This window comes from Chionomys nivalis, chromosome 7 (genome assembly GCF_950005125.1).
Source record: "Chionomys nivalis chromosome 7, mChiNiv1.1, whole genome shotgun sequence".
Classification (NCBI taxonomy): Eukaryota; Metazoa; Chordata; class Mammalia; order Rodentia; family Cricetidae; genus Chionomys; species Chionomys nivalis.
The window spans coordinates 76679120-76701034 of record NC_080092.1 but is presented as its reverse complement, the minus strand read 5'-3'; the positions used below and the strand labels follow the sequence as shown (position 1 = coordinate 76701034).

At 46.4% G+C, this 21915-nt stretch overlaps 2 protein-coding genes across 2 annotated transcripts in view; both read right to left on the bottom strand.

Annotated features, from left to right (window-relative positions):
* The window catches only part of Skap1 (src kinase associated phosphoprotein 1), a 291122-nt gene that overhangs the window by 59450 nt on the left and 209757 nt on the right, over window positions 1–21915 (bottom strand). The window lies entirely within an intron of this gene.
* On the bottom strand, window positions 19672–20315 carry LOC130877550 (40S ribosomal protein S7-like). The gene has a single exon (XM_057774955.1). It carries the CDS (start codon window positions 20285–20287, stop codon window positions 19703–19705), a length of 585 nt encoding a protein of 194 aa, XP_057630938.1. The 5' UTR covers window positions 20288–20315; the 3' UTR covers window positions 19672–19702.

Genomic DNA, 21915 nt, shown 5'->3' with positions numbered 1-21915 from the left:
CATAGATTGGAGGTCGGAGAGATGGTATGGGGTTAAGAGTGTATGCTGCTCTTAGGGGGTTCTAGCCTTGGCTTCCTGAAACTCAGGTTCAGCGTCTTCCAACTGCCACTGACTCTGGCCTCTGCACATACCTGCACGCACACCGCACACGTGCAACTCACATGTGCACTCACACGTGCACGTGTGCTTGTGCACCACCCCGCCAAAACTAAAAAAATAAATCAGGAAAATCAGGAATCCTTTTTTTTTTTTCTTTATGTGGTTATTGTTTTATTCAATTGACTTGTTGTCAACTTCCTTGTTCATAGACTCTTCTTCTATCCTTTATTCCTCTCTCTCCCCCTTTTCCTCCCTCTCTCTCCCCGGTCACCCCCCCCCCCACCGCTGCTTCTTCTTTGTTTTTGAGACAGGGTCTCACTATATAGCTCTGACTGGTCTGGAACTCACAATGTAGATCAGGCTGCCCATCCTCTGGGCAACTGTTTTCATTTGTAGGATTTACAGTTAGTAAACTCTGTGTTGGGCACAGATCCTTCCAGACGGGTCTTGGGGTACATGTATGAGATGAACCACAGCAAATGAAAGCTAATTTTCCCAGGGTTTTTCTACCCCTCCCATCCCCGTCCCTCCAAAATTTGAGACCCCCATGAAAATACCCTCCAAGAAATGATGCTGATTCTTCTTCAGGTGGGAGGTCATGTGGGGTAGGAGGTCATGTGAGGTGAGGACCAGCAACAGAGAAAGTGCTCTGATGGAGGTTTTCCTCTCAAGTGGCATTAAAAAAAACCCCCGGCTCTTTGAGGCCTCAAATTCAAATGGCAAATGCAGGGGCTGAGAGGCCCGGGATCCTCCAAGCCATGTCTTGCTACAAGTTTCTTCTTCTTTTTTTAAGGTCTTGTTAAACTAAGAGAGTTTCTTGTTAAAATCCGAATCATAAAAGACATGTAAAGAGTCTTATTAGAATTCAAACCTCCTTTTTTAAATGCAAATCTAAATGCCATTTTATGGAACATTTATAATTATGAAAATGGAAAGACATCGCCTCGTGCGCAGGGAGAGTCTGTGTGTATGAATATTACATTAATGCGCCCACACCAGCTCACTGATCCTGCTGGCAGGAGCATAAAAAATGCTTGAGTGAAACTTTTATTTAGATGCTAAGACTCCAGGCCCCAGCGGGGTGACAGAGACAGCCCCTGTGAGTTGTCGGCAGAGGCAGAGCTAGAATTGAATTACCCAGGGGGAGGAAGGAGTGACGAGCCCGCTTCGCTTATTTAATTTCATTTACTTTCAGTACATTATCAGCGTGAGGCTCTTCTCTCCCCACCAAGTGAAACCCAAGAACACCGCCACCCCGAAAACAAAGGCATAATGCAGCCGAGACATCTGAACTCCAAGTCACTAATTCTAGGCCTGCAGGGAGAGAGCCATCCCACCTCCTCTCCCCCAGACGCAGACTCAGCATGCTGAAATCCGGGCCCTTGAAGGAGCGGCTGAATTTCTCACTTGGTTGTTCACCAACGAGATCCTCAAGAGCGATGTGGCTGGGGTGGTTTTATACGCTATGCTTTTGTACGCAAACAAACGTGGTCCCCTTGCTTTCTTATACATGAGAGGGTTTTTGTCTCGATCTCACTGAGTGAACTATCTCACTGAGTTTCTCTGATGCACCGTGTGTGTGTGTGTGTGTGTGTGTGTGTGTGTGAAAAGACAGTCAGCCAAGTCCAGCCAGTGTATGATTGACTGGACAGGCACGGCTGTGCGTCCAATATTGGTCTCCGTGGAGACCCGACTCTTAGCCTCTTTAGCTCACTGAATCTACGCAACCAAGGTTGGGAGCTGTTGTGTCCTTTCACTGGCTCCTCTTTCGGGGTCATCCGGGGCCCTGATCAAGACCTGGCAGCCAGGGAATGCTCATGGTGAGACACATACTCTGGGAGGTGAGGCAGGGGACTCCTCCATCCGAGTCCACACCCACGAGCCAACCAATGGCTCTGTGCCTTAAAGGAGAATGTAAATGTTTTCCATGGTGATGGGAAAAATAGGAAGAAGCCACACACAGCTGTGGAAGCTGCTATTCAAAAGGCAAAAACAGGGACAGTTAAATATAAAATTGTAAAAGAGACACTTTTTTGGGGGGGGGGAGGGTCTACTACCTGAATAGTAGCTAGGCCGTCATGATGAAAAAACCTAGAAACTGTTTCAATTTGCTGGGAACAAACGGTCCTCTCGCATAAACCTATGCATGTATTACATTGTATCAGCACGAAACAGAATTGCATTAGTGCCATAATCTCTCTCCACCACTATACTTAACTAAGTCTCTCTGAGCAGCCCACATGAAGAAAAGATTCACTTCGCTGAAGGATGTTTGGCTGTAAAGATAAGATCAACAGAGAAGTGTGTTACTTAGAAGTGACGGCTGCCCAACTTCCACGGCAAATGAAGATCAAGGAAATTCTCAGACATCCCTCCCTCCCCCCATACTTCTAAACTCTCGCATTTCGCTCAGAAACCATAAAAAAAATGACAGGGTGGGACTCCATCTCTTAGCGCCAAACGCGACTCTTCAGGCAGCTCCTCATGGCAACAACATGGGGACCTTTGGAGTGTGAAACGCTTCCATAAAGCAGTTAACAGCAGACATGGGAGCATATGTGTGCCATGGCCTATTTAGCCAGCTGTGTTCTAGCCCACGGAGAAAAGAGTCGGGGAAATCGGTGGACAACGTACAGCACAAGGCTAGTAGCACAAGAGAACACTCAGTTTCCCTGCAAAAGACGCTGCAGCCCTTGAAGAACAAACCACAGGCAGTGGGGTTGGCCTCTTGCTAACTCAACCTGAAAAGACCAATGATTTTGAGAAAACGTGTGTGTGTTGTGTGTCTGTGTCTCTCTGTATATTTTTTCCAGTTCTCTCCCAACTTAAATTGTGGACTTCTGTCATCATTCCTCTTCCTTTTGATTCAAGCTCTTGAGAAGAAACCAGATGCACCCAAGCCTAAGGACGGCTAGCTCCTGGGGGATGGCTCTCAGGTAAGGTGGTCGGTACCAGGGGTCTGGCTACTGAGAGTAGAGAAAACCTGGTGTTTGAAGGCCAGGAATGGTCAGGTTCCATCTTAAATCCAACTCACTAACTGCAGTCTGTCTGTTGTGCAAAAACAAACACTTTCTTTTCTTTCTTTCTTTTTTTAAATCAAACTAAAAATTTATGTATATATGTATGTACACGTGCACACAAGCATGTGTGCACGTGTATAGATATATTTATGTATGGAGTGTATTTGTAGGAGCCCACAGTGGCCAGCAGAAGGCACTAGATCCCCTGGAGATGGAGTTACAGGCAGCTGTGAGCTGCTGGGAACCTGACCTCTGGAAGAACAGCTGGTGCCCGGCTGAGCCATCTCTCCAGTCCCTGTGGCCTTCTCTCCTAAGTTCATTACTCTTTGTTCTTAGTCTGTTTTTCTGGGTTAACTTGTTTCCCGCTTATTCTCAAGTTTCAAGAACTGGCCGATGGTAGTCTGTCTGTGGTACTGTACGTCTCCTGATGCTGGTGGCTCGTCTTCTGTTTCTCCGTGGTATGCTCACGTAGCATTTTACCTCCTGTGATCCTGTTGACATCCACTCAGGTTGGCACTCAACTCAACCCACCACATTTTTCTGTCACCGTGCTTTGCTTATTAAGGGATTTAGACGAACACATGGAAGGTGACGAGATCTAAATCATTACCAGTTGACTTTGGGTGTAAAGGATCCAAAGACAGAGAAAGCATTCAACAGATGGTTTTAAACTGGATGGATGTGTTTGTGGAGGAAAAGCCCCATGCAGACAGAGGGCAGGGAGTGAACACAGTACAATAGTCAAGCTCATCTCCATGGGGAAGAAGCCAGGCAACAGAACAAGGCAATGAATTCAGACACAGTGGTGAAATGACACACTTAACAGTCTCCAAAGACAACATTCAGGAAATTTTTTTTTTTTGAGACACAGTCTTGTGAGGTAGTGAGACCCGACCTCGTCCTTGTGATCTTCCTGTCTCAGCTCCCTGAATGCTGAGATTAGAGGTGTGTGCCACCAAGTGCCTTTAAGTCCTACCTTTTAAGAAATATAAACTTATACTCTTTGATGTACTACGATGGTCCGGAAGGTTGTTTTGCTTTCTCGTTATGTGTGATCAAAGAAATCAATGAACATACAGAACAAAATCAAAGTCTCAGATCCACTGATAGGGCACACAAGCTAAGACTGGAGAGATATTAGAAGAAGCAACATGGAACACTCAAAAAACTCTATGTGGCCACCAAGGTTTGGAAAGCTTCCCCTGCTGGGTGTAAGGGGACACCCTGGCAGAAGGACACCCCGCTACAGCATAGGGTTCATTGGGGGAAGAGATCTTAGCTTAAAAAGATTATTGAGGCAAACACACACACCGATCTCCTTTTGCGGAACATTCCATCAACAATGAGGAGATCTGAGGCGCTCTGTAGAAATGAATATTTAGAGAGTGAAGAACCGTCCCATTCTTCCGAAGAACACAGAAGAGGCACGCAGCCTCTGGGGTGTCCCTCCTTCAAGTCCTCCCTTCCATAGGATTCTTACCCACGCGGACAAAGCTCTTCCAGCTCCAGGGGTGGTAACCTCGCCACACCAAAGCTGACAGCTAAGTCAATGGTAATAGTCCGCTTCCTCCAGCAGGTGCAAGTGGTTCACCTTAAAGAACGGCTAACTTGCGGTAACTGTTGCTTCTCATCCAGGGTATCCTGGCACGTTCCGCTTAGTTGAAGGGCATGGATTTTGAACCATTTTAGAATAAGAACAGATTCAGAGTTTCTCTAGAATAATGTCACTCATTTGCATTCTGATATGCTTTTTAAGGAGAAAAGTCAATTAAAGGAAGTCATGATTTATCTTAGTTATGCTGCAGTCTGTAGTCACTAAACAAATCTGCACTTTCATAATTGATGCAATCAAGGTTTTCCAAAGCACTTTATTTCCTTGGGGAAAAAGAAAAACAACTGGTTCCTTCAGAACTGCAGTTGATCCATGGAAGTGAGTTGAACATGTGGACTCCAGAAGACATATGTTATAGCATGAAAAAGGCCATAGAGTCTGCTACGCCACCCAAACCAGGCATGCTCTGATGTCTATAACGCAGTACCCACAGCTTCCTTTTTGTCTTAGGAATCCATCCTTATTTCGTGCTATGATTTGAATTGGAAATGTCCCTCATAGGCTCATGGGTTTATATACTTTATCTCCAGATGGTGGCGCTGTTTGCGGTGGTGGTGGGGGGGAGACTATGGAACCTTTAGAAAAGGGAGCTGGATGGTAGATTAGGCACTCTAGGGTGGGCCTTTGGGGGTGAAAACCCGACCTTATTTCTGGCTCGGTTTTCTGCTTCTTCTCTTGCCCAGAATGCTCTCACTGCCATGAGCTTGGCCATGCCTTTCCCACCATGATGTTCGAATGCCTCTGAGACTGTATGTGAGTCCATGTAAGCTCGATTCCCTTAAATTGTTATGTCTGGTATCATAGTACGACAACCACAAATGTCCTGAGTCTCTTGAGGAGTTAAGCCCCAGCAAGCGGCAACAGTGTAAAGAAGAAAGAAGCCTTGGTACCAATTCACACTACAATCCCCCAAACGGCCTTACCATTCTAAAAAGGAGGAAGAACAGATTTAGAAATTTCCAACTGTCATTTTACAGGCCGCGCGGTACATTCTCACTCCAGCCTGAGGCTGGGCACCATCATGACTACGTCACTGGCAAGCATATCTTCTGTTTGCTTGCTTTTTGTTTTACTGAGACAGGGTTTCTCTACACAGCCTTGGCTGTCCTGGAACTCACTCTGTAGATCAGGCTGGCCTCGAACTCACAGAGATCCTCCTGCCTCTGCCTCCCGAGCACTGGGATTAAAGGCGTGTGCCACTACTCTCGGCTTGAGAGTATATCTTTACTAACAGATGACAACCCGGCATTTCCAGATCCATTTCTCTACTACCCCCCCCTACCTGCGGACATGGGGATGCACTTCTGCGGTAGAGCATGTACTTAACAGCAGGATGCTTCGGGTTTGATTCCCAGCACAAAACAGAACCCCTTAAGTCCCCCGATATCAACAGCAAACAAACAGAAAAGGCAAAAACTCCAGAGGTGGAAGAGGAACACAAAGGGAAGTGCTTGCATGGCTCTGCTGGCGGTGCTTTTCCAGGTTGGCCTTGAACTTGAGACCCTCCAGCTTCTGCTCAAGTGCTGGGGTTACACACACAGGAGTACCTGATTCTTCTGGCTCTGCACTCACCACTTAACTGGTTCACTCCTATCTGTTTAACACACTGTGGTCAGAAGCCATCTCGCTAAAACTTGGATCTAGTCTCGTCACATCACATTCCTGTAAAGTCCCCCGGATTCTCTACTGCCTATCAAATGCACGCACCTCTGCATGGAAACACCGAGAAACACTTGGCTGTAGGCAACCTTCTGGTTTCATTTGCCTTTCCCCTCCCAGCCTTTTGTGAGTGTGCCCCAGGCATTTTACACCACCCAGTCTTTCCCGACATTTCCTTTCCTGACTAGGAAGACCCCATTTAAACTGAACCGGCACAGCTTTCTCTGTTTCCTCCATGTAAAGTCACGGACTCCTATTCTGGGCTCTCATATAATTTTCCATAGTGAAGTTTTATGCGACAGTCTGGGCTTTCAGGGACCATGAACTTGACTGCAATATTCTCTATGATTACATTTTTGCTTAGTTTTTATACGAGGCCTGAGTTACATGTAAAGTCTGTCAAATGCCTTGAACAGGATACAAAGGTACTATTGGGGGGGGGGGGGGATATAGCTGTAGGCCAAGACAGCAAACACCAGGGAGGAGGATCTTGCATTCAAGGGAAGAGAGCTGATGTCATGCTGGAAAGGACAGGAATAAAGCATTGGTGCCTTGAGAAAGAGGGGACAATGTAAGAAAGAGTCCAGTACCAAGAGGCGGGCATGCCAGGGTCTACGTGACAACTCTCTCGGGAAGGAGAGGAAGGGATGTCGGAGAGGGAACCTGGACCATGTAAATATCTGGACTCGATGCTAGCAAGGTGCGCTCTAATTAGCTGTCGGATCGATGTAAGATTAAGAAGGATCTGTCTCTGGAGCACACAGGAAACCCAGAGAGTTCCACGCTGGCTATTTAATTTCTTGAAGCCTAAAGAAAAGCTGCCGGTGGGAAATGTGGCCCCTTTGATGGAGGGCAGTGTGAAGCACTATTTACACACCTGTTTCTCACCATATCCCCAGGGGTCTGGTGTACACACAGTAGGTGTTGGATACATTGCTGCTAAACTGAACCGAAAACCATTACTTGCCTAAAGGGACTCTCGGCCTAAGAAGGCGATATGGGGGTGAATATTTGCTAGATAAATCATTTTCAAGCTACAACTAGTGATTTTTGTTCTGCTGTGTATTTACTACTTTAATTTAGGGGTTGGCGATGTGAAACAGGAAAGTTAAAAAAAAAAAAGGAAAAGGAAAAGAAAGGACACAGCCGAAGAGCAGAGAGGAAGTGGGGAGGGGGCAGAAGTCATGAAGAGCGTAGTGCTGAGAGTAGGAAGGGCTGAGGGAATCTGGGGAAAACAGAAATACCAAGAGCTTTACGAGGAGGAAAAGTGGGGTGCCCCCCCGTGCCCCAGGACAGGTTTCTCTGTGTAGTCCTGGCTGTGCTGGAGTTTGCTCTGTAGATGGGGATGGCCTCGAACTCACAGAGATCCACCTGCCTCTGCCTCCTGAGTGCTGGGATCAAAGATGTGTATCACCCCGACCTGGCCGGCCTGCCTCCCTTCCTTCCTTCCTTCCTTCCTTCCTTCCTTCCTTCCTTCCTTCCTTCCTTCCTTCCTTCCTCCCTCCCTCCCTCCCTCCCTCCCTCCCTCCCTCCCTCCCTCCCTCCCTCCCTTCCTTCCTTCCCTCCTTCCTCCCTTCCTTCCCTCCTTCCTCCCTTCCTTCCTTCCTTCCTTCCTTCCTTCCTTCCTTCCTTCCTTCCTTCCTTCCTTCCTTCCCCCCCATCTTTTCTTTTTTAGAAGATTTTATTTTAAATTCTGTGTATGTGCATGACCGTGGGCATGGATACGTGAGTACAGGCATCCAGAGAAGGCAGAAGCATCCGATCTCTGGAGCTGGAGTTACAGGTGTCTGTGAGCAGCTGACCCAGGTGCTGGAAATCACACTGGAGTTTGCACTCTTAACCTCTGAGCCATCCCTCTCTCCAGCCCCAGGAATCTGAATCCTATTTTAGAGCCTGAATGAGCACCGGTGCTCTTCATCTTGGGCCTTTCCTGTCTCCAGGAAAGCATCGTGCGTGGGATGGTATTCAGGGGAAGCGGAAATGCAGCCAGGACAATGCCAGATGTGAACATGCTAAGAAATGAGTAAATGATTACTCTTCAGAAAACAGGGCTGTACGTTTTGAGTGACTGAGGACCTGGACTTTAGTAAGTTATCCTAATCTTGTTTTTCTAAGTCCTCTGGGAAGTGGCTTTTTTTCCCCTTTGAACTTCAGGTATGTTACTTCACATCCTGTGCGCAGGCGTCCTAGATGAGTCTGAGTCCTCACAGCGCAGGTGGTATCAGCATAGCAATGCTGGAGTCTGTGTCCTTACTCTTCAAAATGAAAGCTTTCAAGAAGGGATCAAAGGACCATGATTTTCCCTTCTCCATGTCTCGCCAGTAAAAGACTCTCAGAGATCATCGGATCACGGCATCGAGAAAACTTTTTAAAGCAAACAAAGCAGGAAATAAAGAGGAGTCAGGAACTAATTATCGTGATTCTCTAGAGGGTATTTCAGGGTGGGTGATCTAACGAGAACTCTCACACCCCATCAGGAAAAACTTGATGGGAAAGCAATGATCTTCGCAATGTGGCTTTGACCTGCTATGTATCATCTACTGGACCAAAGGCTGCTCCCCAGCCAGACCTCATGGGCAGCCAGCTCCTTGATTTTCTTTTTTTTTTGTTTAATAAAGCAGTATGGGCTCAGAGTCAGCTCTGAAGATGAACCTTTAGGGCAAAAATCATCAAACCAACTCCCCATTTATTAAACTCAGAAATGTGGGACTTAAAATCTTTCTCAATTCAGGATGTGAAGATAAGGGTGGGATCTGATGCTTGCTTCCTCTTTCTTTCTTTCTTTCTTTCTTTCTTTCTTTCTTTCTTTCTTTCTTTCTTTTATTCTTTCCTTCTTTCCTTCCTCCCTCCCCCCTTCTTTTTCTTTTTTAGAAGGTTTTATTTTAAATTCTGTGTATGTGCGTGACTGTGGGCCTGGATACGTGAGTACAGGCATCCAGAGAAGGCAGAAGCATCCGATCTTCTGGAGTTACAGGTGTCTGTGAGCAGCTGACCTGGGTGCTGGAAATCAAACTGGGGTCCCCCATAAACCTAGTGTCTAGACCCCAAAGTTTCCAACCAAATCACCCAATCTGTAATTGCAAAATAAAAACAGGAAATCTCAATTTCTATTTGCGCAGCTCATTAACTCAGGGCTCAGTCAGCAAATGGGGAAGGAGGAACAAAATAGGGAACCACCCCCCCTAAACTTCAGGACCAAATACAGTGGGAGAGTTACCACAGAGATGGTCCTTTTCCTAGGGTCCAGACCAGTGCTTCTCAACCTTCCTAATGCTACGACCTTTAAAGGTCCATTGAAAAGAGAGAGAAAGAGAAAGAAAAGAGAGAGGAGAAAGAGAGAGACAGAGAGAGAGAGAGAGAGAGAGAGAGAGACAGAGAGAGACAGAGAGACACAGAGAGGGAAGGAAGGAAAGAAAAAAAGCAAGCAAGCATCAGATCTCCCACCTCATGTTGCAGTGACCCCCAACCATAAAATTATTTTAATGGCTACCTCAAAACTGTAATTCTACTACGGATATGAATCATGACGTAGATATCTGTGTTTCCAGACGGTCTTTGGGGGTTGCGACCCACAGGTTGAGAACTGCTGTTCTGTGACACTGCAGTTGGGGGTGTGTGTCTGTCTGTCTGTCTGTCTTTATTTCTTGTTTAGTAAGCAGCGTATTTGGATGACGGGAAGCATCTTTTGGTCAGGCCGTGTGCGGGGGAGAAAGAGCACTCTTCTCCCCACTGAACATTACAGACGTTCTGGCAGGCACTCGACCTGCTCTGTTCCCGGGGACAGCATGATTTACAATGTGAAAAGGGAAACCTAAATCACCAAGCAATGAAAACATTAAAGTTAGTGCATGACAAGTGAGGAATTTATTACCATTAACTCCAATAAACAGTTATAAAACACTCGTCCTTCCCTGTCTGTGCCCAGGGACACGGACCCTGGTCTTCATTAAGCTCAACTTTCTTTTATTCTTCACTAGACCGGTCATGTGTGCTGGAACCAGCCACCATTTATTGTTAAGTGGACTGGTTCATTTTCTGGGACTATGGGAAGCTGAAGGCACATCCATTTTGCTTTACGGCACTTGGTATAGACGGATGAAATAGCAAAGTTTAAAAGACGTGCAGCTTGGTATCGCGCTGTAAGTTTATTTAAAACTCTCTAAAATATATGTCTGGCAAGACTGGAGGAGCTCTTCCCAGCAGCCCGCCTTGCAGGCAAGCATGTGAGTAACGGTGCCCAGCGAGGTGGGCGGCACATTTGATGCCAGCTCACGTCAGCTGCGTTTAGCTGAATAATTTTTCCCCCTGCTATTGTTTGGTGTAGCACCTTGGAAGTCTGAGATGGAAATCCATTTCCTTCCAACATTTTCTCCGTCACAGGGGCATACGGGTTTATTACCTTCAGGTTGTTCATGAACACAAGAGGCTGCACATATTGGAAGGCTAAGGTAGATTGGTTCAGGATTCATTTGTTTTGGCATGAAAAAAAAAGAAAGGATGAAAATGTCTTTCTGGAAAAGCCGACTGTAATTGTGGAGTTGCCTGGGTGTTACAAAGCAGCTCGGAGAGGCAGCAAGAAACTTAGGCTTCCCGGATCAAACAGTCACCGTGAGTCATGTGGTGGTGATAGTAGCTTTTTGTTTGGGTGACAGTTTAGGGTATGGAAAGTGCTTACATCTCTGGTGGCTTCTTGGTCCTGACAGGGACAGAGAGACCTCACTAATCCAGCTTCCAGAAGCTATAACCCAAACCCTGGCACCGTTGGCAAGAAAAAGTGAACCACGAATTCAGGTTTTCCAAGGTCTCAGACTCAATTCTTCTTTAGCTCGCTTCACAAACATTTGACTTAACGTGTAACCGTGTAGTCATAGCTCTAGTCTGAAGTTCACATGACAAGCTGGGCATGGTGGTGGTCACTTGTGATTCCAGCAGTCGGAAGGTTGAGGCAAGAGAAGGGCAAGTTTGAGGTCAGTCTGAACTATAATAGTGAGACTTTGCCTTAAAAAAAAATCAAGATGAAGAATGCTTTAAGGCTAGATTTACCAATCTAAAGTTCATGATTTTAAACTTAAAAATATTGTGTTGATATGTGTGTCTGTGCGTGAGTTTGTGCATGTGGATGTAGTGTCCACAGAGGCCAGAAGAGGGCGCTGGATCCTCTGCAGCTGGAGTTATAGGGGCTGAGAGTCACTGGACCTGGGTTTTAGGAGCTAAACAAGTACATGCCCTTAACCACTGAGCCATTTCTCCAACCCCAAATGTCATAATTTTTAACCCTACCCTAACTCTGCCTCCGCTAAGCATAATTGACACAATACCGCTAAATGGATGCACAATGAATCATTGTGCCCAGGAGTTGACCAGGATGTTCAGCTTCTGAGATGGGATCAAAGAAGAGGTCTGGACCACCTCCCTGCAGCAAGGCTTGGAACTACCGGGTCTCTCGTGGACCAACTGTGTAGCACACATAAAAGGAAAGGCCATTGAGGCTCGAGGCTCTGATGTAGGCTCTGAGCAGCAAATCCCAATGACCATGGTAAGATTTCTGTGGGATAAACCGCTGAACTGCGGCATGATTTAAAGGGCTTCCAAGGAAGAGCCGACTGAATATCACCCCATCACGGACTCTAGCTTTTCTGTAAGGAAGAACTCTTAGACAGAGCAGTTCCAGTGCTTTCGGGCTGCATAAAGCAAATGACCCAGCCAATCACTTTGCAGATGGAGAAACTACCACCCAGGCAGCGAGGTGAGCCAGCTTGACTTATCTGAGGTGATGCAAGGTACCGACTGTGAAGCGAAAGGAGAAGTCACAGCAGCACATCAGCCACCTCCCCTTTTGGTCTCCTAAGGAGCCCTCTCCAACTCTGACACAGAAAGCTTGGCTGCTGAGGAAGGTCTCAGATTTTATGGCATGCGGTGGAGAGTGAGAAGCCATACTGAAAATGGTAAGAGTTAGGTAAGAGTCCATGCTCTGAACACCGAGGCGGCTCCTGGCTTCCTTTGTTACAAGACTTCAAGATCCTTGGTAATGATGCAAAATGGCAACCCTAGAAATTCCATCCACCCTTTTCTGGGGGAAGAAAAGGTGTCTGGCTTCCCAGAAGAGGTGCTGAGGTGTGGGGGACTCCCAGCAAAGCTGGCTGGGTGCCCAGTCATTCTGAGCTTTTAGACTCCAGATGGAGGCCTTCAGTTGAAGCACTGTGCTTGGACACAGATGTTGCCATCTGCCTTCCAGCACACACGTTTGTTTTTGGCCCTGGTGGGGATTAAATCCAGTTCCTGCACATACTGGACAAACAACTCTGTTTGAAATATGAGCGGCCATAGAAGATCACCAGACATCTGCAGAGAGGTTTCCAATGTAAAAGAAAAGACTAAACTATACAACAAAACAAAAGAAATAAGAGGAAATGGTTAATTTGGTGTACAGAAAAGAGACTTTAAAAAGCAAACAAACAAGCCATCATTTATACTCCCAGAGGGAGGAAGAGACACTGGGACCATTAAGAAGGATGCTTAATACGAAGCAATTAGAGACCGAGGGAAGACAGTTGGAAATTAAGTTAATGGCGGCTAAAGTTAAAAACAAAATACATTGGCCAGTTGGAAGATAAAGTTGAAGAAGTCTTATACTGGGCAAAAAGAGTAAGAAGAATATAGAAGAGATTAAATAAAATTCAGAAAACAGAGGGAAAGAAGTAATGAAATAAAATGTCTGACAACGAAAGACAAGGATTTTGCAGAGCACGCGTCCTCCACGAACGAAGGCCCATACGCTGGCAATCGCTGTGAAATTTCAGAAAATAATGGACAAGAGGCTGCTCTACGAGACCCGGAATTAGAGGAACAAACAGGTTACACATGGCAAGAATGACACGGAGTTCTGCACAAGCCAACGGAGCGGCACCTTCCAAAGCCTAAGAAAATCCCCAGTCAAGCACAAATGTAGAACACAGAGTTTCTCACACACGCCAAGTCTTCAGAAACGAACAGCCTCCAGCCCGTCTCATGGTGCCACCAGCAGTGCCACGAGCATGAGGGAACACATTGGAGAAAGAAGTTAGACTGGATCCAGACCATGGGACTGACAAAGGGCAGGGATAACGGGGAGTTAGAGAGGGAGCAGCCTGGCATGGGCAGGACGGTGGTCTCTAAGGGAGATCCTCCAAGAACAAAATGGAACCGAGGGAATCATCTGATGTGTTTGACCACGGAGAACACAGGAGGCAGAATACTGCATTTTTGTTACAAAGACTGGCGAGAACTAGGGATAGCAACTCTGAGAGGTAACCAAGGGAAAAGGTCAAAATATTTGCCAGCTCTAGGAAAATCAGGAGCAAATAAATAAATAAACAAGCATATTTTGTGATTTTTTTTTTTTTTTTGAGACAGGGTCTCTCTATGTATCCCTGGCTGTCCTGGAGCTTGCTATGCAGATAAGGCTGGCCTCGAACTCAGAGATCCCCCTGTCTTTTCCTCTCAAGTGCTGGGTGACTGGCTATGGAAACAAAATTTAACTAGTCAACTTTAAATGAGTCGATGGCAAGTTTTCACATATTAAAATAATGCAAATACTCAGAAGTTATTAATAAAAAGTTCTGATATTATTGTACTGGGAAGATAAAGGGAGAAGTGTGGGCTCTCAGGTTTAGGAGTGTTGTGTCCTCCAGTTTCCAAACTGTAGATATCATCTAAGATCAACAAATCTAAAAAGCCATATAAAAATATTATTTAGGAATGTGGGAGATACATAGCAGTATAGATGAAAAAAACTGAAGGCACATCTCCAGATGACAGAATTCCAGGACTGGGAAGGGCTAGCTGCTTATGGTGATGATGATGATGATTATTTAAAAAAACTATGTACTGGGGGAGGGCTGGAGAGATAGTTCAGCAGTTAAGAGAACTTGTTCTTACAGGTTCCGTTCCCAGTATCCATACCTGGCAGCCCACAACCACCTGTAACTCCAGTTCTAAGGTATCTGATGCCCCCTTCTGGCCTCTGTAAGCACTGCACACATGTGGTACATATACAAACATGCAAGCAAAACACTCATATGCATCAAATAAAATTTAACAACAAAATAAACTCCAGTATATACTGGGCCAGCAAGATGGCTCAGGGAGGGTAAAGGTGTTTACTAGCATACCTGATGGGCTGAGATCAAACTCCCAGGACCCACACACATGGTAAAAGGGGAGAACCGACTCCTGGAAATTGTCCTCTGACCTCCATACATGCATGGTAGCATGGGTCCCCACACATATGCACACACATAAAATAAATAAATCAATATATGTAAGACCCCCCAGCCCTAACCAATGTACTTACGTTATTTACATAATAATACAAAATAACCCAAAGATTAAAAACTTCACAGCTATTTTATTGTAAAGCCATACGTCTACATATTTATATAATGATGTCTGCTCTGAATGGCTGATTCTAGAAAATTCCTAAGCCTAATAAGTGGTGAAGGGATCCATAGGAGGAAGAAGAAATCCAGTGTAGCACAAGAAAGGGACAATTTTATCAAAACCACGCAGGCGAAGACCCGTCTGAATTAGGCATCATTTAAAGCATACTTTAATAAGCTGCAGTCCGCATGCAATTTTAAGACTCATTTACTGTTCTGACACTGTTCTTGATAACGTAGGTCTAATTTGCTTAAGTCCTTCCTCCATCACAATAGGGCTCAGGGAGACAGGAGGCTGCTCTCCTTTGGAGGTCTGCTTTACTTCACAAGTAATAAAAAAGCCTGCGAGTCCTCCGAGGTCAGAGGCCCAGGGGTATAAACTTGGGCTGCAATTTACAGAATGTTATTGTATTGCTGTGTATAACAAGAATTGGAAAGAGCACCTGTAGATCAAATCAAATCAAGGAAAATTTATTTGGAACCTACCACGTAGGGAGGGGTTGTGCCAGAGAGCAAAGAATTTCTTGGGTGTCCTGGAAAAATACCTCCAGATCAGTGCAAAGATAGCAAGCACAGACATGATTTGGATTGATGGGGTTGGAGAGATACAAGGCCATAAAACAGGACACCTGTTGCCCTGCATTTCTGTTAAGGGCTTTGCCTTTTTAAAACATAATCAGCAACAAATAACCATTATTTTTGACATATATTACACTCTACATTGGTGAGTGGAAATCGTGTTTTAAGAACAGGAAATGAAGGAAAACCAAAACCAACTGCATGTAATTTTTCAAGTGGGAACAATGGCAATATGAAGATATATGGGTGTCAGACTCGGCTGTGGAGGACAGAGACTGTGCGCTCTTGCTTCTGATAGTGTCGTGTCTGTGACCTCCACCATTTGAGATGCTTTGATTCCACCTTGCCCTAGGGACCCGTGAGTGCCCGGGGAAGGGATGAAAGACCTCACCTTTACATTGTCTGACGGCTGAGTGTATAAATCAGCTCCCCCCTCCAGTGTCCAAAGCTTGTGTGAAATGCTGGAAATATGAAATGATGTCCCCAAGGGTTTGACTGTTAACTGTTTTCTCCTGGAACCGGGAGAGCCGTTCGTGGGAAGGCTGCTTCCCCGCAGGGACCTTCATTTGTATACAGAGTGAAGTATGAAACTTCCAACAATGTCTTGTCTCTTTGGAAAGAAAATAAACAATTATTGGAGGCTACACTTCATGTCCACGGCTTCCATCTCCTTCATTTCTCTGCCTGATCCAGGAGAGCAGCTCACACCCCCAAACAAATGAGAATGCATTCGTTATAGAACCTTATGGACAGCGCAATCAATCCGTGATGATTACAGACAAATGCTTCGGACAGATCAGCGTGCTTTTGACACGGGCAAGAACAAAAGGTAGTCCCTTTATCCTCCTCGACAGAGCTGAGGGCAGGTGCCGGGTGCCAGGGTGCCATGTTTAGATTATCTCTGAGTCCTACGACTTGCCTTTCACCTCTCAGATTCTTTCTGCAAGATTGAAAAACAGAACGAAACTATGGGCTCTTAAATTTCCCAATACACTCAATCCTTTCCTTTGCCTTGGTACGGAGAATAGTCACCTATAGTAAGAAAAAATGGTCATTTTTTTCCTGCATGCGTGTCTGTCTGTTGTGTGCTTTTATATGGGTGTGTACCTGTTTATGTGCAGGCCCATGCATATAGAGGCCAGGGGTTGGGCATTTCTCTTAGAGTTTCTATTGCTGTAAAGAGGCACCATGACTACAGAAACTCTTTAATTTTCTTGAGACAGGATTTTTCTGTGTAGCCTGGGCTGTCCTGGAACTCTCTCTGTAGGCCAGGTTGGCCTTGAACTCACAGATATCCACCTGCCTCTGCCTCCCAAGTGCTGGGATTAAAGGTGTGCGTCACTACCACCTGGCTGACCACAGCAACTCATACAAAGGAAAACATTTAGTTGAGGCTAGCTTAAAGTTCAGAGGTTTAGTCCATTATCATCATGGTGAGAAGCATGGCTACATGCAGGCAGACCTGGTGCTGGAGAAGGAGCTGAGAAATCTACCTCTTGATCCACAGACAACAGGAAGGGGTCTGTGTGCCACACACTGAGTGCAGCTTGAGCATAGGAGGCCTCAAAGCCCGCCCCACAGTGACACACTTCCTCCAACAAGGCCACACCTACTCTAACAAGGCTACACCTCCTAATTGTGCTACTATTGCTATTAATGGGGGCTATTTTCTTTCAAGCCACCATAGTGTTGTCTAAGTTATGGTTACTATTGCTATGATGAAATACCATGACCAAGAGCAAGTTGTGAGTGTGTGTGTGTGTGTGTGTGTGTGTGTGAGAGAGAGAGAGAGAGAGAGAGAGAGAGAGAGAGAGAGAGAAAGGGTTTCTTTGGCTTATGCTGTAATCCATCACTGAAGGAAGTCAGGACAGGAACTCAAACAGGGCAGGAACCTGGAGGCAGACACTGAGCAGAGACTGATTTGCTTCCTATAACTTACTTAGCCTGCTTTTATTTGACTACCTGCGTTATCTTTTTTTTTTTAAAAAAGATTTATTTATTTATTACATATACACACACCAGAAGAGGGCACCAGATCTCATTACAGATGGTTGTGAGCCACCATGTAATTGCTGGGAATTGAACTCAGGTCCTCTGGAAGAGCAGCAGCCAGTGCTCTCAACCCCTGAGCCATCTCTCCAGCCCTCAGCCTGCTTTCTTATAGAACCCAGGACCACCAGCTCAGTGGTGACCTCACCCTCGGTGGGCTTGGCCCTCCTCCATCAATCACTAAATTAAGAAAATGCCCTGCAGGCTTGCCTACAGCCTCATCTTAAGGGGGTATTTTGGCAACCGAGGCTCACTCCTCTCAGATGACTTCAGCTTGTGTCAAATTGACAAAACTCATCAGCACAATTTCTTCCTTTGCTGCTCTACCTTAGTTTTTTGAGACAGGGTCTCTCACTGAACTCGGAGCATGTAGATTTGGCTAGGTTGGCTGGGTGGTAAGCGCTAGGGATGCTCCGGTTACCCCTGGCGCCCTCATCCTCTCCTGCACAGGGGTTATTGGCACATGTCACCACTGTCTGGCTTGCGTGGGTATAGGTATGGGGGATCTGGGTTCAGTTCTTGTTTGCACAACAGGCAGCTTACTGACCGAAACTTCTCCCCAGTCCTATTTTCCTCTGTTTTGAGACAGAGTCCCACTATACAGCCCAGGCTAGCCTGGAATTCCTGATCCTCCTGCCTCAAACTCCCAAGTGTTGTGGCAATAGGTGGATCCCATGACAGTTGGCAACAGGCTAAGTAATACCCATCCTTCACGCTAACTTTTCTGTCCACACCTCTCAATCTTTCTCTCTCTCCTATCAGATTTGAAGTACTTCTGCACAAATACGACCTCTTAGAAACAGTCCGGTATGTCTGAACAGAGCATTGATGTTTGTAGGATACTTTTCTTATTTCAGTTACCATATAACATATTGAATATTTATTTTTATTTCACGTGTATGAGTATTTTGCCTGCATGTGTATCTGTGCAACATATATATGCCTGGTTCCCACAGAGGTTAGAAGAGTATATGTGGGTATAGGTATGGGGATGTCAGATCCCCTGAAACTGCAGTTACATTAGGTTGGGAGCCACCATGCTGGTCCTGGGAACTGAGCCTGGGTATTATAGAAGAGCAGTCGGAGCTCTTCTGAGCCATCTCTCCAGCTCCTACTTTGAGGTGTTTTTTTATTATTATTATTTTATTATTATTTTTTTTATAACAGTGAGATAGGTCTGTACAGAAGCAGGGAGGTAGAACGCATATAGACGGAATCAGCTTACACCATCCAGAAGCAAAGCCAGTGAAATATTAAGGATTACATAAGACATGGTGGAGGCTTACTCACCCGAAGTCTGTAAAAGATGGCCAGATGTGTGAAACTATCCATCAGCTGGGCTGTATGGGCTGTAAGAGGGGATTGATTGCTCAGTGACCCTTTGCTCTGGCTCCCAAGCTCACATTCCAGGTGTGACACACACTCTACGGTGTGGTGCCCCTTTTCACACGCACCCACTCTCCACTTACTGCGGCCGCACCAGGGGCGAACACTGCTGCTTTTTCTGACTAGAGCAAATGGCAGGGCTGAGGCTGCTTCCCAATAGGAAGCCAAAAGAGGTTCTTTATTTCCCCGCTCCCCCACTGCTGCAAAACCTTCCGAAACAAGCTCAAGTGGATTTGCAAGTAGAATCGGGGTGCTTAAATGGTATGTGTCTGGAGGAACTAATGAAGGGTTCCGGTTCCAAAATACACCCTCAACCGGCTTCCTTGGTTCCTGAAATTCCACCATTAGGAGCCCATTCCCTCAGATGAAGCCACGCTCCCTTGACTACAGATGCTCTGGGAGAGGCAGGCGGTAAAATAAGCGTTCTCCTTTACCGTGTTTCAGTGAGTCGCCACACCCCAGACGACTGGGAAAGGGGGGAAGCTCCCTGAGGGACAAGGCCCAGACACTTGGAATCAGGCAGTGGTGAAAGCACGCCTCACGGACCGACCGCTCTCATCCAGGAGGTGTGTGAGGGCGGATTTCTGAGACGCAGAGCCGCTGGCTGTCCTTTAGCAGCACCTCAGGGCAGTGGTTTGTCCCCGCACCCTCCCCACAGGGTTTCTGGAACTCGCTCTGTAGACCAGGCTGGCCTTCAACTCACAGAGATCCACCTGCCTCTGCCTCCCGAGTGCTGGGATTAAAGGTGTGCGCCATCACTGCCCAGCAAGGGCAGTGGTTCTTCTTAATTAAGTGGTTCTTTTTTTTTTTTTTTTTTTTTTTTTTTTTTTTTTTTTTTTTTTTTTTTTTTTTACGAATGACACTTTATTCAGTCATTTTCTTTACAACTGAAACTCTGGGAATTCAAAATTAACATCCTTGCCCGTGAGCTTCTTATACACACCAGAAAAAGTTTCCACCTTGTGCTCCACGTTGTTCTGCTGTGCTTTGTCTAAATGAACCTTTATGAGCCGGCTGCCGTCCAGTTTCACACGGATCCTCTTGCCCACAATCTCACTCGGGAAGACCAAGTCCTCAAGGATGGCGTCGTGCACTGCGGTGAGCGTGCGGCTTCTGGGGCGCTTCTGCTTATTTTTCGTACGGCTTTTCCGAGTTGGCTTGGGCAGAATCCTCCTCTGAGCAATGAAGACTACGTGTTTCCCGCTGAACTTTTTCTCCAATTCACTAACCAGCCGGACTTGGATTTTTTGGAAGGATTTCAGCTGAGGAACTGGTACAAAAATTATGATGGCTTTCCGGCCACCACCAACTTCAATTTCCTTGGCCGCGGTGATGTTGAGCTCCCGCAGCTGCGCCTTGAGATCCGAGTTCATCTCCAGCTCGAGCAGCGCCTGAGAGATGCCGGACTCGAACTCGTCCGGCTTCTCGCCATTGGGCTTGACGATCTTGGCGCTCGAGCTGAACATGGCTCGCCCTTACGGAGTGCCGGCTTGGAAAGAGCAATTAAGTGGTTCTTAATCAGACATCAGAACTTGCTGTCAAACTTTCTTAAGGACATGGACACCTGATCAGTTGGCTTTGAGGCATGCTTATTCTTACCACATTCTGTACTAGGTTCTGATGCTCATCTTGGGCTGACAGCCGCAGCCTCAACGTGAAACTTGTTTGTGAGGGCCTTGTCAACCTGACGGCTTGCTGGTTGGTCTTAGTGAAAGGGCCCAGCTGAAAGGCTCGGAAACGCCCACACCAGACTGATGGGTGAGTGGTACTAGAGGCATCACAAGGACGTAACTGAGGATGAGCTGAGAAAGGACGGAGACAACTGAATCCGTACAAACTGCCACGGACGGACATTACCAAGGCGTGCAGAAATGACATCCATTGTGAATGCTAGGACTTCTGCAGAGCATCATCTAAGAAACGGCAGGGAAATTATTATTATTCTTTGACTCTGGCTTATGGCGTCTGTTTAGATGGCCAAAGAAGTAACCTGTCACGCCACTCTTCCTCCCATTCTTTGTAGACTCTCCTCCAACTCTGACCCTGTTTAGCTGCACCTTGGTTGTCCCCCAAAGGGAACTGTTATCAGGTAGCTGGGTGAAGATTAGTTTAGCTCGTGTGATGACAGATACTCCTATGGCAAACCACGGATACGGATTGTAATTTCCTCCCATGGGTAAATGACTGAGCGGAGGGAGCCTGGGGATGGAGGGCAATCTTTAAAGATTTAGTTTATGTGTATAAGTGTTCTGCCATCACGTATATACGTGTACCAAGTGCATGCCTGGTGCCCATGGAAGGCAGAAGAGGGTATTGAATCCGCTGGAGCTAGAGTTAGAGATGATTGTGAGCCACCATATGGGTACCGGGAAGTATGCGTACAAGTGCTCTTAAGGACCGAGTCGTCTCTCCAGATCCACACCCCACATCTTTACAGAGCACACGATTTCTTTCTCATGGTTTAAGCTGGCTCTGGCTCCAGCCATCAGGAAGAAGGAAAGAGTGAGCACGGAGCTATCCCTGATTGTTTAAGGGTACCATGTGTGATCCTAGAGTGAGCTCCAGGGCACCCAGGGCTGCACAGAGAAGCCTTGTCTTGAAAGAAAAAAAAAGGGGAAAAAAAGGACACATTTCTCTTACACACTCCACACTCCTAGCCACAACTTAAGTCAAGTGGTTGAACCTGGTTTCCAGGAAGGGAGGAATGGGGGTGTTACAAGGCCATTAAAGTCCAGGAAAGGAGGATGCATGCTGAAGGCACGCCAGCAGCCGCAGTCACCTCGTGACACGGCGAAGCAAGCTTTGGCAGGCACTGTGAACTTAGGACATCTAGAAAGGAAGCGGATGAGTGTGGAATGAGTGTGGCATGAGTGTGGCATGAGGCGGCCGCATAACTCCAGGTGCTGGGTAATTCGCGGCGATTAGGGGAAAAGTGTTTCCCACTAATGAGGAGCGAGCGTTGGTTCGGAGTTGTTATCTGTGGACCACGAGTCATAACAAAGGCCTGAAATAAATGGAGTGTGGGTGTGGCTTTCGAAAGGTTATGTTTCCTTTAGGGATGATTCAAAAGGCCACCTCTCGCCCAGGGAAAGGC